This window comes from Bos indicus x Bos taurus, chromosome 7 (assembly GCF_003369695.1).
Source record: "Bos indicus x Bos taurus breed Angus x Brahman F1 hybrid chromosome 7, Bos_hybrid_MaternalHap_v2.0, whole genome shotgun sequence".
Lineage (NCBI taxonomy): Eukaryota > Metazoa > Chordata > Mammalia > Artiodactyla > Bovidae > Bos > Bos indicus x Bos taurus.
In genome coordinates, this window is record NC_040082.1 from 68,889,203 (window position 1) to 68,906,989 (window position 17,787).

The window sequence follows — 17,787 nt, forward strand, 5'->3', positions numbered from 1 at the left end:
CTCAAGAGTCTTCTCCAGCACCACAGTTCAAAAGCATCAATTTTTCTGCGCTCAGCCTTCTTATGGTCCAACTCTCACATCCATACATGACTACTTTAAAAACCATAGCTTTGACTAGATGGACCTTTGTTGGCAAAGTAATGTCTCTGCTTTTTAATATGCTGTCTAGGTTGGTCATAGCTTTTCTTCCAAGGAACAAGGGTCTTTTAATTTCATGACTGCAGTCACCATCTGCAGTGATTTTGGAGCCTAAAAAAAATAAAGTCTCTCACTGTTTCCATTGTTTCCTCATCCATTTGCCATGAAGTGATGGGACCAGATGCCATGATCTTAGTTTTCTGAATGTTGAATTTTAAGCCACTTTTTCACTCTCCTCTTTTGCTTTCATCAAGAGGCTCTTTAGTTCTTCTTCGCTTTCTGCCATAAGAGTGGTGTCGTCTGTGATTGCATAGGCCAATTTATGCAGTTTCTGATGGGCGTTTGACTTTGATGACCAAATGTTCTATTGTATCTGCCTAGAATGTGTCTTTAATAAATAAATAGTACTCTTTCCCAACCCTTAAGGAGTGACCTGTATTTTGTATAAGAAATAGCCCTAGTGATCTGCACATTTGTAGAGATCAAGTGTCTGAGATAACTTTTAAAAAAGAAATAGCTAATTCTTACTCACATTTGAAAACTCACTATCATCAGGTGGTTTATTAAGACAGTATATTTATGTATCTCAGGTCATATCCATGGACCCATGTCCATCATAAATCAATATATCCTTTAAATATTATGGACAAAATCAGTTTCAAAAATAAGATTTTATTTGTGGTTTGCATTAAAACATATTATTCATTGCAGTTACAATTAGATCCTGGGGAAAGGTATGGATTACTTAAATGAAAAGCTGCATGAATTGAAAAGACTGCCTTCAAACACCAAATAATACAGTCTGCAGAGAAATAAAAAACAATATTGTGACAATTTAACATTTTGATTACATACTTTCTCCTGTGCCATGGGCTTTCATTTTAAATTATAGTAAATAGCAGTGTTCTTATCTTTCTTTGATCTCTATATTTAATTATTAGAAATGCACAGAACAAAGACATAGAAAACATAATATTAAGAATAAATTACTAGAAAGAAGTAAATATCAGTCCCATTTTTAACATTTTCACTGTTTGTTATTGGCGATAATATTTAACTTTCTAACTTCCTGTTTATTTAGAAAATGGGAGTCAAAATACTTATATCACATGGTTGTCATAGGATGCAAAATAATTTCAGGCTTCTGAGGTAAGGGAATCTGCCTGTCTGTGCATGAGATGCAGGAGAGGTGAATTCGATCCTCAGGAGAAGGTAGTGGCAACCCACTCCAGAACTCTTGCTGCTTAGCATGAGGTATAGCAAATAGTAAAAGCTCAAGAAACATTATATCTTGATATGGGCCAGTATTCTTGCTTATAAAATCCCATGGACAGAGGAGCCTGGCAGGCTGCGGTCTATGGGGTCACAAAGAGTCAGACTGTACTGAGGGACTGAGTGAGTGTGCATGTGCATGCGCGCGTGCACACACACACACACGGTAGACTGAGAATTCTTAACAACTCCCTATTATACCTGAATTTAATTTTCTTTTCAAGCATTACTAAAGAAGAGATAGCTATAATATGATTAAAATGCTAATAACCTCAATAATTTGACAATGGGTAATGTTAAATACTGGGAATAAGTTTGCTGGCATTAGAAGTCTGCACATTTTCCCAGCCACCTTTTCAAGGCTTCTCTGACCTCACTGTTCCTCCAACTGTAGATGAGGGGGTTCAGCACAGGAGTAAAGATAGTATAGAACGCTGACACAACCTTGTCATGGTTAGCTGACCTATAGGATTTGGGTCTCATGTAGATAAAAATGGCAGGTCCATAAAAGAGTGCCACCACAGCTAAATGGGAGGAACAGGTGGCAAAAGCCTTCCTGAGGGCTTCTTGAGAACGCAAATGGAGAACGGCAGAGAGAATGAGGCTATAGGAAGTCAGAATGAAGGAAAAGGGAATTAGGAGCATTAACACACAGCAAACGTACATGGCATTTTCAAAGACTGATGTGTCAGCACAAGCCAAACGCACCAACATGGGGGCCTCACAGAAGAAATGATCGATCTCATGAGCACTGCAAAATGGGAAGCTCAGTGTAGTGGCTGCTTGCATGAGCCCATCAGCTGCCCCCAGGAACCAAGAGCCCAAAGTCATTTGAATACATAATCGCCAGTTCAGGAGTACAGGGTATCTCAGTGGGTGGCAAACAGCTACATAACGGTCATAGGACATGGCGGCTAGGAGGAAACTCTCTGCACCACCAAGCGTGAGTGAGACAAAAATCTGCAACCCACAGCCAGCAGGAGAGATGGATTTGTTCCATGTCAAGTAGTCAGCAGCCATTTTGGGCACGATGGAGGAAACTAACATCAGGTCCATGAGGGAGAGTTGGCTCAGTAGGAAATACATGGGCCTGTGGAGTCGGGGGTCCAGGAGAATCAGGAGAAGCATGAGGGCATTGGCCATCAAGGAAGCAATGGCCATTGTCAGCACCATCATAAATAGAAAGAGGTGGGATCTTGTGTGCTTAAAGATTCCTAGGAGAATGAAGTCTGAGGTTGTATTTCTCTTCTCCATGATTTCTGCTGGATATGACACTGGAAATGAAAAAAAAGAAAAGGTAAGGGCTTTTATTATCCCAAAATCATAACTTCTGGGTATGTAGTAGATATGGGATCCAAGGACCTGATTCAAAGCCTTACTTCCTGTTTATAGTGAGTCTTCTTGACCTATCATCCACTTCTCTATAGGGGAATGTTAACAAATGTTAATATTTTAAGTAAGGTCAAGCTATATAATTCAGAGAATACTGTATTAACTAATTGAGATGATAGATTAAAATAGATCAAAAGCAGAAAACAATGTGAAGGATTAAATAATTGTAAATAGTTACTTTGACTATACATTTTGTATTGTTATTTTATGCTCTTAATATGTGTAATGAAACCAAATTAACTTATTGAGGAAATAAACACTCATTTAGAAATTTGTCATCTATATTTTTTTAATGACAGGTAATTTTTTCTAAATGTTGGAAATTGTAACATATTCGATCTAGTTTTTTTAATATATAACAAGAAATTATAGTTCCTAGGACCATGAATGGAACGGATTAATATAAGTGAAACAAAATGTCTGCATTGAAGGGAGATAATATCCTCAGTAATTGATGAAAATGTCCTTTTTTTTCTTTTTCTCACTGAATCACTATTTCTATTTACATGATTTTAAAATGCAGATATTCTAGTTCATTACTCTGTCCTCTGAAATCTTCAATGTCTTCCCACAACACTTATTCTCACAAACTTATTTCTCCAGCTTACTAAGGCTTGGTGACAAGGCCTAAACACCATTTCACTGCAAAGTATACTGTCACAGAGACTTCAAATCATCAGGTGAATATGACAGGGAAGCATGAAAGATCTTTCATGTTAATAAATGCTCAGAGGAAATACCAATAATTATAATGAGAAGTAACATTACTAAAAGGACAAAGAAGCAATTTTAAAGCAACTTCATTACCATGAAGTGTAATTATTAACAAAATGTAAAGATACTTTGGAAGAAAAAACACTTTATTTTAAAAATACCTAAATTCAAATATATTGCTTGTCTTTAAACATAGTTTTTAATATTCAACAAAAAAGAACCATTTTTGTGTGCTGTGTGTGCTTAGTCACTCAGTCAGTCTGACTCTTTGAGACCCCATGGACTGTAGCCTGCCAGCACCCCTGTTCATGGGGAATCTCCAGGCAGAAATACTGGAGTGGGTTGCCGTGCCCTTCCCCAGGGGATCTTCCCAACCCAGGGATTGAACTCAGGTCTCCTGCATTTCAGGTGGATTCTTTACCATCTGAGCCACCAGGGAAGACAAAACCGAAATGACTGAGATAAATGAGTACAACTTCATTAGAAAGGATTTACAGGTTGAAAGCCATTATAATAGAGTACAAGTAAGAATTTTTTTAGTGTTTACCATTTTTAAAGTTGATACTAAGAAAAAAAAATGTAAATTTATAAAGAGCAGAAGAGTATATAGCTGCAAGGAACCAAAAATCCCTTGTTATTAGCAGAAAAAAATGCACAAATGTGCCATTTTTTAAAAAAAAATAAATGTAACATTTGCAGATCATGGCATCTAGTCCCATCACTTCATGGCAAATAGATGGGGAAACAGTAGAAATAGTGACAGATTTCATTTTTGGGGGGCTCCAAAATCACTGCAGATGGTGACTGCAGCCATGAAATTAAAAGACACCTTGGAAGAAAAGTTATGACCAACCTAGACAGCATATTAAAAAGCAGAGACATCAATTTGCCAACAAAGGTTCACCAAGTCAAAGCTATAGTTTTTCCCGTAGTCATGTACGGATGTGTAAGAGTTGGACTATAAAGCAAGCTGAGTGCCAAAGAATTGATGCTTTTGAACTGTGGTGTTGGAGAAGACTATTGAGAGTTCCTTGGACAGCAAGGAGATCCAACCAGTCCATCCTAAAGGTAATCAGTCCTGAATATTCACTGGAAGGACTGATACTGAAGCTGAAACTCCAATACTTTGGCCACCTGATGTGAAGAACTGACTCATTTGAAAAGACCCTGATGCTGGGAAAGATTGAAGGTGGGAGGATAAGGGGATAACAGAGGATGAGATGGTTGAATGGCATCACTGACTCAATGGACATGAGTTTGAGCAAGCTCTGGGAGTTGATGATGGGCAGGGGGTGACTGAACTGAACTGAACTGAAGGTTTGCAGACTTTATTTCTGATATGGTGAAGAAAACGTCACCAAATCTTTAGAGATGTAATGATTTCTAAGCCTGTTGTCTAGAATTTCTCGTTATTGATTATTACAGAGAGAGGTAGTGATGATGCTTTCTGTTCTAAAGAGTTTGATTTTGTGAATATCTTAATTCTATAAAAATTATATGGCCATCATAGCCCACTTCTTGCAGAGAAATCATGACAGCATACACACTGCTGCTGCTAGCAGTCTCTTTAAAACACCTGCAGAAAAGTAGTGCTAATGGCTTATTAAATCACTATTTGAACCACAAGAGCATTCACATTTGAATAGACATAAAACACATATTAACACCAGTATCTTTTGGAGTCTTGTTTAAGCATCAGATACCAGAAAAATAGGTATTCTACTTTACCCAATCAAGGCATTGTTAAACTTTGTGAGTCCAAATAACCCCTATCTAGTATACGCAGTCCCTTGTGGTATGCTGCTGCTGCTAAGTCGCTTCAGTCATGTCCGACTCTGTGTGACCCCATGGACGGCAGCCCACCAGGCTCCCCCGTCCCTGGGATTCTCCAGGCAAGAACCCTGGAGTGGGTTGCCATTTCCTCCTCCAATGCATGAAAGTGAAAAGTGAAAGTGAAGTCGCTCAGTCGTGTCCGACTCTTAGCGACCCCATGGACTGCAGCCTATCAGGCTCCTCCGTCCATGGGCTTTTCCAGGCAAAAGTACTGGAGTGGGGTGCCATTGCCTTCTCCACCCTTGTTGTATATACTATTTAAAATATCTTTCTCCTATTTTTGCCATGAACCTTGAATTCAGACTCCTTCTGCCTTCATTATAAATTTAAGTTACACTTGGATTCATCTTACTGATGATGAACAAAGACCATGAGACCTGGAATACAGAAGTCCTGGTTTAAGAATCATTCTGTCATTTTCTACATATGTGATAGGTCAGTCAATCTTGTTTGGTTTGTTTACTTAGGCTTAAAATTATAAACCTCCTAAACAGATTACTCAGATAATTAAAAGAAGACATTTTGTACATGTCAGATTTTTGAAATAATTTCCCAAGTCATTTTGCAGACTCAGACAAAATTTTAAATTTTAATTTAATTCATCATTCAAGATCATTTGCTGCCATTTAAAAAAATTTTTACATAAACAGGAGCTAGAAAATCTCCTGTTGATTTGATAAATTGATTTGATAAATTGACTGAATGCTCTGGCAAATTGAAGGTGACGTTCAAAGGCAAAACTGAAATGACAGAGATACACACATACACATGCATGCACGCATGTATGTGTTTAGATTAAATAAGAATAAAACTTAGAACTATTACTCTTTAAAATGAAAAAATAGTAAAAGTAAATAAATCTGTTATATTTGTTTATTGTTTTAATAAATTACACTGCTCAAAATTCAATATGCTAATTTAATAAAAATGTCAGCTTAAATGTATTACATAATTTTTTCAGTTATATAGACAAGGAGCTTCATCTTTTTTTTCCTAAATATGATACAAAGTATGTTTAAATGAAGAATTTTTGTAATTATGAATATATCAATGTATTTACTTACTATGTGAAATGTTTAGCTGTTAAATAAAAGGCTACATAAACTCAGCAAATTATGACTATGGACATGCCCTTATAAGTATTTCTTCATTAGGTCAATTGTGGACAAAATTAATTCCAGCATGTTATTAATAAATATGGTAAAAAATTAAAAAAAATTAAAACTATACATATTTTTTCCAGAAATTATAGAAATATTACTCCTCCAGAAATAGATGATGTATACTTTTTTAAAAAATATTTTAATTTATTTTTCCAGTCTCTTATTTTTAAACTTTTTTTCACAATAAAATGTTTTATTTAATTTATTTTTTTCTACAAACTGTGGCCTCTGATTTTATTTTATTTTAATATAAATTTATTTATTTTAATTGGAAGCTGTATACTTTTTTAGATGCACATGTATGTATCCTTCAGAGAAAGAAAAGACTTTAATTTTCTTTAAAGTAACAGAATATCTTGCCCCCCCAATGTTTTATACTTACTTTGTGCCTCTTATATGAAAAATATTTTGAAACTCCATTAATCTCAAAAGTATGCCCTTTCTGATGCTGTTACACAAATTGATTATAGTCTCCCCCTATCCACACTTACTTGTAAACACTGGTAGAGATCATTGTCATGAATTACTGGGAGTTGCCCTTTATAAACTCCTTTTCTCTTCTGCCATCCTGCACTTCACAAAGAAAGTACCTTTATAGTCACAAGATATTGATATATTATGATTATTTCCTTAAAACTGTCCCACTGTTCAGTGAAAAATTACCTTAATATTAACTCAATAAATTGACTGCATTCACTTCCATTTCAAAATGACTTTTTAACTCACAGAGTGGACACAGCCCACAGCTTACATGTAGACAATAGGAAGGCTTTTATTTTTTTATCATTTGTGGATGAAATTTTACAAAATTACTATGAAATTAAAAATTCAAATATAAAGCATCAAGTACATAGCAAATATGAATCAATTGAGATGACTTCTTAAAAAATGAGTAAATGATTTTCAAACCAATTAGACTCACCTCTATAGAAGAGTCACAATCCATGAAATGTGCATATATACATATTTGATGCTCGATCTTTCTGATAGGTTGGCTACAAATGTTTGCTCATATGAGTGTTGAGGATACTGCTTTCTGCTCCTGGCTACGTGCCATATTTACTTAGCAGTCCTATATGACTGCTTAAAATATGCTACACCTACAAAATATCTTCCCTTGAGCAATGGCACTTGCAAAGGCAAATCTTCTATGGCAAGGGAACACAGATAAATGTTTCTTCAGAGTAGATGATGAAATGAACTAATTTACCTCCTAGGTTTTCATTAAAGCAAAAGAATCCTGAGTGGTAAGATGAAGCAATGTGACACTGTTGGGAACAGCAAATACAAGAAATTGTTCAAGGCAAAACTGGAATTCTGCTCCTTGAACCAAACACATGTGATTTAATTGCCTGAAATAGACAGCTCTACAAGAATGCAAACAATATTAATACTTTTTAAAACACTGTCCTGAGATACCAGAGTAGAAAGATTCATCTCTAAATCATTTTAAATTTGTGATTCTCAGAATTTAGGGAATAGCTGAATCACCAGAAGGGCTTGTTAATTACACTTTGAGAAATATTTCCTTTTGACTCTATCCTGAACTGGATGTCAGTGCTCCATAAACTCATCAATTCCAAATTTTGTGTGTGTGTTTAAATCCTTGTGTCTATTCCTTATCCATTTCACAATCTTGCATTACTGTAATGAATAAGCCCTGCCTTTCTTTTCCAGGAAATATGTGTAACATTGCTTACTTGGTAGCATTATTAGAAGGATTAAATCAAATAGTTATAAACTACCTGGAGAGGTATCTGGCCCATTGTAAATGCCGTATCAGTGTTTATTGTTATCATCATTGTGATTGTTTTGAACAGGGGAAAAAAAAATCTCTAAGGTAGTGTTTCTGTTGATATTGACCCAAGCATTGTGAAAAGTTATCTATAATAGAAAATAAGGCAAAGGGAAAAGAGCCTGTCATTTCTGTATTATCCTGGAGCATTGTTTAAGATGTTTGTTTAAAGATTGCTTAGTCTCTAGGTGAATGCCTCTGTTTAACTTACTATTTACTACTAAATATTTAAGGCCAAGAATTTGTGAAGTTGTGTATGAACATGTGTATTTGTGTCCAGTACAGATGCAAATAATTTCTGTCCAGTAATGCAAGAAATCAGCCAGCTTAACTAAAAACAGAAATACTTCACCATGTAAATTAAGTGGGAAAGGATCATTTCTTCAGTACATGTATTGTGAAAACTGGATACTCATATGCCAAATAATAAGGTAGAAATCTTATTTTACATCTTATACAAAAATCAACTAAAAATAGAGTAAAGGCCGAAATATAAGACAGGAAATTGTTAACTCCTAGAAGAAAATATTAGGAGAAACTTCCTTGACATTATGTTAGTAATGATTTTTTGGATATGGCACCAAAAATTCAAGCAACAAAAGCAAAAATAGGCAAGTAGTATCATATCAAACTAAAATGTCTTCACAGCAACATGCTGTTGCTGCCACTGCTAAGTCGCTTCAGTCGTGTCCGACTCTGTGCGACCCCATAGACGGCAGCCCGCCAGGCTCCGCCGTCCCTGGGATTCTCTAGGCAAGAACACTGGAGTGGGTTGCCATTTCCTTCTCCAAGGCAGGAAAGTGAAAAGTGAGAGTGAAGTCGCTCAGTGGTGTCCGACTCTTAGCGACCCCATGGACTTCAGCCCACCAGGCTCCTCCATCCATGGGATTTTCCAGGCAAGAGTACTGGAGTGGGGTGCCATTGCCTTCTCCATCACAGCAACATTAACAATCACAAAATAGGCAATGTACACAGTGGGAGAAAATATTTGCCAACTATATATCTGATAAGGAGTTAATATATGAAATATATAAGAACCTTAGTGAATTTAACAGCAGAAAAACAACTCAATTATAATACTGGAAAGAAACCTAAATTGATATTTTTACAAAGAAGACACACAAATGGCTAATGGGCTTATCATAAAAAGGGGTTCAGCACTCACTAATTATCAGGGAAATGCAAATCAAAACCACAATAAGATGTCCCCTAACACCTCTCAAAAGGGCTATCGTCAATAAATAAATAAATAAATAAATAAAATAAAAAGGATGCAGAGAAAAGAGGCTCAAGCCTTGTAATTGCTAGTGAGATTATAAATATGAGTTTCCTATCACTTCTTTAAAATGCCTTTGACAAAGAAAATTTTTTAATAATAATACTTTTATATTTCTATTTTTTGAAGTGTTCGAGCTTCTTAATTTGGTATCTTCTCTGTGATCATGAGATATAGTCCCCTAATATTGCCTAAATTTTGTTCTGATATTGCTTTCCTTGAAAACTTTAATCTGTATAAAATCAAATCTGTGTATACTGTATTTTTCTTATTTAGTTTGCATCATTTTCAAATCAATTTTCTAAAATTTTTTCTAAATATAGTTATTAAAATTTATCTAGGGGAATTTTAAATCATAATTTTTCATAAATTTATTTTTTAATTTTAAAAATAATGTGCTTCAATAATAATATGTATTGAATACTAGCCTTTATAAATTTGTCTTTTTTTGCTTTTGGATTAGATGAAAATTGAAATACAAATATGAATAAATGTAATGATAACAAATATTATTTCCTTATTTCTCTTATTTAAGAGTTTATTAAAACTTTCAATATCTAATGACTTATTTTATCTAAAAATGTATCTATAGTTCATATTTTTGATATTCATTCTTTCTATATATTTTTTATTCTACATCATGTCTGCTTTAATTTCTGGTTGTTTGAAGAGTTTATTCTTCTATTGATGTAGCACAGCTTCACTTCAATGTGTCTTGGTCTCATTTACTTTCACTTTAACTTCTTGGACTGTATTTGAATTTCTGAATCTAAGAATTCATCTTTGGGTTTGAGCAAACTCCAGAAGATACTAAAGGACAGGGAAGCCTAGCATGCTGCAGTTCATAGGGTCCCAAAGAGTCAGACACAACTTAGTGACTGAATAACAACATTAAGACATTAATTCTTTAAGTATTATCTCTTTTACTTTAGAGGAGGGAGCAGATATATTTGCATTTTTGTGAAATATGTGAACATATGCATGCTATATTCTTCCTGTTGTTCAGTCTGTAAGTTGTGTCCGACTCTTTGGGACCCAATGAACTGTAGCATATGAGACTTTCCTGTCCAAACTATCTCCCTGAGTTTGTTCAAGCTCATGTCCATTGAGTTAGTGATGTCATGAAACTTCACCCTGTCATGCTCTTCTCCTGCTTTCAATCTTTCCCAGCATCAGGGTCTTTTCAAATGAGTCCACTCTCCTCGTCAGGTGTCCAAAGTGTTGGAGCTTCAGCTTTAGCTTCAGTCTTCCCAATAAATATTCAGGATTGATTTCCATGAGGATGGATGAGTTTGATCTCCTTGCTGTCCAAGTCACTCTCAAGAGTCTTCTCCAGCACCACAATTTGAAAGCATCAACTCTTCAGCAATCAGCCTGCTTCATGGTCCAACTCTCACATCTGTACATGAGCATTGGATAAACCATAGCTTTGACTCTACAGACCTCTTAAGCAAAATGATGCCTTTGCTTTTTAATATACTATCTAGGCTTGCCATAGCTTTTCTTCCAAGAAGCAAACATCTTTTAATTTCATGGCTGCAGTCATCACCTGAAGCTATTTGGGAATGCAGGAAAATGAAATCTGTCCCTGTTTGCATTTTTCCCCTTTTATTTGTCATGAAGTAATAGGATCAGATGCCATGATCTTAGTTTTTTGAATACTGAGTGTTAAGCCAGCTTTTCCACTCTCCTCTTTCACTCTCATCAAGAGGCTCTTTAGTTCCTTTTTGCTTTCTGCCTTTAGGGTGGTATCATCTGCATATCTGAGGTTATAGATATTTTTCCCAGTAATCTTGATTGCAGCTTGTGAGTCATTCAGCCCACTCTTTTGCATGATGTACTCTGCATATAAATTAAATAAGCAGGGTAATAATATACAGCCTTGATGTAACTCCTTTCCCAAGTTTGAATCAGTCAGTTGCTCCAAGTCTGGTTGTAACTGTTGTTTCTTGTCCTGTGTTCAGGTTTCTCAGGAGACAGGTAAGGTAGTCTGGTGTTTCCACCTCTTTAAGAATTTTCCACAGTTTCCTGTGATCCACACAGTCAAAGGCTTTAGTGTAGTCAATGAAGCAGATGTTTTTCTGGAATTCCCTTGCTTTCTCCATGATTCAGAAAATGCAGGCAGTTTGATCTCTGGTTTCTCTGTTCTCTGAAACACAGCTTGTATATCTGAATGCTCTTGGTTCATGTATTGCTGAAGCCTGGCTTGAAGGATTTTGAGCATTTCCTTGCTAGCTTGTAAAATGAGTACAATTGTATGGTGGCTTGAACTTTCTTTGTCATTGCTTTTCTTTGGGATTGGAATAAAAAATGACATTTTCTAGTCTTGTAGCAACTGCAGAGTTTTTCATATTTGCTATCATATTGAGTGCAGCCCTTTAACAGCATCATCTATTTGAAATAGTTCAGGTGAAATTCCATCACTTCCACTAGCTTTGTTCATATTAATGCTTCCTAAGGCCTACTTGACTTCACACTCCAAGATATCTGACTCTAGATGAGGGACTACACCATCATGGTTATTCAGGTGATTAGGATCTTTTTTGTATAGTTCTTCTGTGTATTCTTGCCACCTCTTAATATCGTCTCCTTCTGTTGGGTCCTTTCTGTTTCTGTTTTTTACTGTATCCAGCTTTGCAGGAAATGCTCCCTTGATGTCTCCTATTCTTGAAGAGATCTCTAGTCTTTCCCTTTCTATTGTTTCCCTCTATTTCTTTGTTCACCTGAGAAGGCTGTCTTATCTCTCTTTGCTCTTCACTGTAACTTTACATTCAGTGGGTATATCTTCCCCTTTCTCCTTTGCCTTTCATTTGTCTTCTTTTCTCAGCTATTTGTAAAGCCTCCTCAGACAACCACTCTGCCTCTTGTGTTTCTTTTTCTTTATAGTGGTTTTGGTGACCTCCTCCTGTACAGTGTTATGAACTTCCACCCATAGTTCTTCAGGCACTCTATCTACCAGATCTAGTCCCTATTCGTCACCTCCACTGTATAATCCTAAGGGATTTGATTTAGGTCATACCTGAATGGTCTATTGCTTTTCCCTATTTTCTTCAATTTAAGCCTGAATTTTGCAATATGGAGTTCATGATCTGTACCACAGTCAGCTCCAGTTCTTGTTTCTGCTGACTGTATAGAGCTTCCCCATCTGCAGCTGCAAATAATATAACCAATCTGATTTCAGTGTTGACCATCTGGTGATGTCCATGTGTACAGTCATCTCTTGGAAGAGGGTGTTTACTATGATGAGGGTGCTTTCTTGGCAAAACTCTGTTAGACTTTGCCCTGCTTCATTTTGTACTCCAAGGCCAAACTTGCTTGTTACTCCAGGTATCTCTTGACTTCCTACGTTTGCATTCCAATCCTTTATAATGCAAATGACATATTTTTTAGATGTTAGTTCTCGGTCTTCACGGAACTGGTCAACTTTAGCTTTTTGGAGGATTAGTGGTTGCGACATCGACTCAGATTACTCTGATACTGAATGGTTTGCCTTGGAAAAGAACCAAGATCATTCTGTCATTTTTGATGTCTCATTCAAGTACTGCATTTTGGACTCTTTTGTTGATTGTGAGGGCTACTCCCTTTCTTCCAAGGAATACTTGCCCACAGTAGTAAATAGAATGGTCATCTGAATTAAATGTGTCCATTCCCATCCATTTTAGTTCACTGATTTTTAAAATGTCAAAGTTCACTCTTGCCCATCTCCTGATTGACCACGTTCAATTTACCTTGATTCATAAACCTAACATTCCAGGTTCCTATGCATATTTTTCTTTACAGCATTAGGCATTATTTCACCACCAGAGAGTTCCATAACTGAGAATTATTTTTGCTTTGGCCCAGCCTCTTCATTGTTTTTGGAGATATTTCTCTGCTCTTCCCCAATAGAGCAGTGTGTGTGTGTGTGTGTGTGTGTGTGTGTGTGTGTATGTATTATATATTGTATATATCTCACTGGTATATATAGAGCAGTATATATATTATATATACCAATATTATCCTTTGATCATCCAGAGACCACTTGTTTGCTGATATTTTAATATGTAGTAAAATTGTGAGAAAAGACAGAAAGACAAATACTATATCATATCTCTTATATGTGGAATCTAAAATATGGCACAAATTTATCTACAAATTAGTATCTACAAAACAGTAACAGACTCACAGATATAGAGAAGAGACTTGCAGTTGCCAAGAGAGAGGCAAGAAGGAGAGGGATGAATTGGAAGTCTGGTGGTAGTAGATGCAAACTGTTACATTTAGAATGGATAAACAAATTTCTACACTATAGAATAGGGAACCATATCCAATCTCCTGGGATAAATCAGGAGTAAAAGAATATATTAAAAAAAAATATGTATGTGTATAACTGAATCACTTTGCTATACAGCAAAAATTAGCACAACATTGTAAATCAACTGTAATTCAATAAAAATAAATAAAAAATTAAAATTTCAAAAAGTCTTGAAAATAATATTTACTTAATATTTGTTTAAAATTTCATATGTCTGTATTATGTTAGAGGTATATATTAATATTATATTATTAATACCCTGTATTAATAAGGAAATATTAATTTATACATCACCATATTTATATTAATTTGTAAAATATACAAAAATGTTTATTATCTTCAAAGTTACCATGAGATGCAGATGCTGGAATGCCACTGCATTTATTTCTGAGTTTGTAGCCACAATGATCATATCTACCATGTTAGTCAGTAATCTACTCCTGTTTTATTACAATTTTTATTATTTTTATATAATCATAAAAAGGTGATATCACTGTGCAATTCTTACACTTGAGATATAATTTATCTTTATATCTATATAATTTATTTTTATTTATTTCAGGTAATTTTTAATAAAGTGTTTTATTATTAAAGTTGCATTTCCAATAAGTGAAAGTCATTCAGTCGTGTCCAACTCTTTGTGACCCCGTGGACTGCATGCAGCACACCTACAGGCTTCCCTGTCCTTCAGCAACTCCCGGAGCTTGCTCAAACTCATGTCCATTGAGTCAGTGATGCCATCCAACCATCTCGTCTTCTGTCCTCCCCTTCTCTTCCTGCCTTCAATCTTTCCCAGAATCAGGGTCTTTTCTAATGAGTCAGCTCTTCTCTCAGAAGGCCAAAGTACTGGAGCTTCAGTTTCAGCATCAGTCCTTCCAATCAGTATTAGGATTGACTGGTTTAATCTTATTGGTATGATCATGTAACCAGGTAGTAGAAAATAAAAGTAGAGACAGATAGAAATAGGATGTGACCCACACCTCTGGGAAGTCCCCTCATTGATTGTAGCCCGTCAGGCTTCTTTGTCCATGAGGATTCTCCAGGCAAGAATACTGGAGTGGGTTGCCATGCACTCCTCCAGGGGATCTTTCAGACTCAGGGCTCTAACCCAAGTGTCTTACATGTAACCTGTATTAGCAGGGGAGTTCTTTACCACTAGCATCACTTGGGAAGACCACTTGAATCATAGTACTTATCAACATAATTTCATCATTTATTTTTTCACTTTAGTTAGCCCACTTAACTCCAAAATGTCAAATTTTCTTATCTCAATAAAGAACTCACTGTTTTCTTTATATATTTGTAACATAATGTCCAAGATCCTACATATTTAAATGTTTTGCAGACCAGTGTTAAGTTTTTTTCTGTAATTTCAATGACCATACACTGAAACAATCCTCTCTCTTCACCAATGTAATGCAGAAATACAGCATGATCTCATTCTCATTCAAATTATAACACTTATTTGTAGATAAAAAGAGCATAATTGATGCTAATATTGTTGATAATTAAAATTATAAGATATTGGAAAGCAGAAGGACTTAAATAGATATTAATATAGCATAACAGTAGGAAAGGCAAAAAGATATGACACCAGAAAATGAGATTTCATTCAGGTTGGTAAGTGTCCAATACTTACCAACTGATATATCAGTTGTATAGCAGTATATACAACAATGTATATACCTCACTGGCCAGCTTTCACTAACCTGTTGGGAGAATCTTTATCTCTACTCCATGATTATGGCATTTGAAAACAAGGAATGCTAATCTTTGGCACAATGTTTTGCAATTACTTTTCATTGAAACTTTTAGATTAAAAAAATAAATAAATAAAATAAAACTAAGTTGGTTTCTGCCACAAACCAACACAATATTGCAAAGCCATTACCCTCAATTTAAAAAAGAGAGAGACAAATATTTACAAAACTAAAACAAGCAAACAAAAAAACTAAGTTGAAGTCTAATACTTAAGCAAAAATAGTTTGAATAATGCTGCAGAAGCTTGATGCAATGATGCACTTACAAAGTGCTTTAAATATGTCTATACCCTTCAAGCTGACCATAAATTGTCCCTAGTAGAAGACTTAGTTCAAGTTGCGGTATATAAGGTAAATGTGCTCCCAGTGTTGTCAGAATATTAACTTCCCTCTGATTTAGTAGAGCACAAACTCTTCAAACTATAGCTTCTGTGTAGAGTGATGTTATTACATATCCCTGTATACACTGGAAAGAATCTTTAGAGCAGAACAGATAGTGACAGTTAGAACAGAGTGGTGCATCCATCATTCACTCATTCAGATGGTGTGTTTTTCCTTCTTTCTGTTTCCTTTTCTTCATTGCCTATTCAATGGCAGACTCTGTCTGGATTTAGAGTAGAATGGGGATAAGTCCACTGATCACTTTCTTTTCCTTCCTATCTCTGGACAGAAATCATATACTGTTCAGATTCTGTGGGTAAGGTACTATGTATATCCATGAATGATGAATTGTACAAGTTCTTGAAGGGAGCCATTGTTCAGAAAGACAAATACATAGCTTCACAATACAAAGGCTGAACTATTTGAACCAATACAAAGGCTGAAAAAATTGTTGCCCCTGTAGGATGGAAGATTCCCCATGTAATCATCCTACCCCCAGGTTACCTAAGTGAATGTTGCCATATCACTGTCTTGTCTTTAGTTTACTCTGTTGCGATATGGGGCATTAACCAAAGAAGGCTTGACGGGGCCAAGTTCATGTTACTAAGCTCACATTTTGATTGCATATAAGCCACCATATATAGTCACTGTGTAAGCACAGTGAAATAAGCACCAAAATGGCTCGAGAAAGAGGCTGGCATATCACAGGAAGACAAACATACCCCTCACAGTATTGGGGCCTTTTACAAAGTGATATTGTCATGAGATGACCATTTAGAGCATGGAAATACATGAACAATTTGTGCCTACCCCCAAAATTTGCCATTTTAAAATTGATTTTTCCCAAATCCCTCACCAGACATCTAGCCATTATCCACAGTAATGCCTTCACACTAATTGGAACTCTACCTCATTTAATCCTTTATCCCTGTCCTCAAAGACTTCCACACACATAAGTAAAACTCTTAAACATGTCTGTCATTACCAAGGTTCCCTGTACTCACAAAATTATCACAGAATGATCTCTTAACCCTAGATAAAACAAAACCCTAGATAAAACAAAATTTCCTAAGAAATTAGGAAAAAGAAAAAAATCTCAACTCATTTTCATCACAGTGGCTCCATGGAAACACCATCACAGAATATTTCACACTCTGGATTCTCTCAATCTTGGCAACCCCTTGCCCATAATACCTACCACTGTTCTACCTTAAAAAGTGAGCAAGTTTCATCCCCATGATAGAAAGAGATGCTTGTGATCTCTGGTGAGAACTCCAAATTTTTATATTATTATTATTATTTTACTCTTTCCATACATCTCACCCTCTCCTCTCCCCATGTCAATAAGTCTATTCTCTATGTCTGTTTCTCCATTGCTTCCCTGTGAATAAATTCTTCAATACCATTTTTCTAGATTCTGTATATATGCATTAGAATATGATATTTATCTTTCTCTTTCTGACTTACTTCATTCTGTACAATAGGTTCTAGGTTCATCCATCTCATTGGAACTGACTCAAATATATTCTTTTTTATGGCTGAACAATATTCCATTGTGTATATGTACCACAGCTTCTTTAACCATTCAACTGTTGATGGACATCTAGATTGCTTCCATGTTCTAGCTATTGTAAATAGTGCTTCAATGAACAATGGGATACATGTGTCTTTTTCAATTTTGGTTTCCTCAGGATATATGCCTAGGAGTGGGATTGCTGGGTCATATGGTGGTTTTATTCCTAGTTTTTTAAGGAATCTCCATACCATCT

At 35.6% G+C, this 17,787-nt stretch overlaps 1 protein-coding gene across 1 annotated transcript; it reads right to left on the minus strand.

Annotated features, from left to right (window-relative positions):
* Positions 1-798: 798 nt before the first annotated feature.
* LOC113896598 (olfactory receptor 2T12-like) lies at positions 799-17,091 on the minus strand. Its single transcript, XM_027548828.1, has 3 exons — positions 17,023-17,091; positions 2,075-2,684; positions 799-940 (listed from the first exon to the last, which is right to left on the minus strand). Exons 2-3 carry the CDS (start codon positions 2,662-2,664, stop codon positions 880-882), a joined length of 651 nt encoding a protein of 216 aa, XP_027404629.1. The 5' UTR covers positions 2,665-2,684; positions 17,023-17,091; the 3' UTR covers positions 799-879.
* Positions 17,092-17,787: the final 696 nt, after the last annotated feature.

What these genes read in the sequence shown, in the direction of transcription:
- LOC113896598 (XM_027548828.1), bottom strand. Translation starts at nt 2,664, where the DNA reads ATGGAGAAGAGAAATACAACCTCAGACTTCATTCTCCTAGGAATCTTT. An exon ending in TCAGTCTTTGAAAATGCCAT is followed by an intron (nt 941 to 2,074) that starts GTACGTTTGCTG and finishes ATTTCTCTGCAG; the next exon opens with ACTGTATTATTTGGTGTTTG.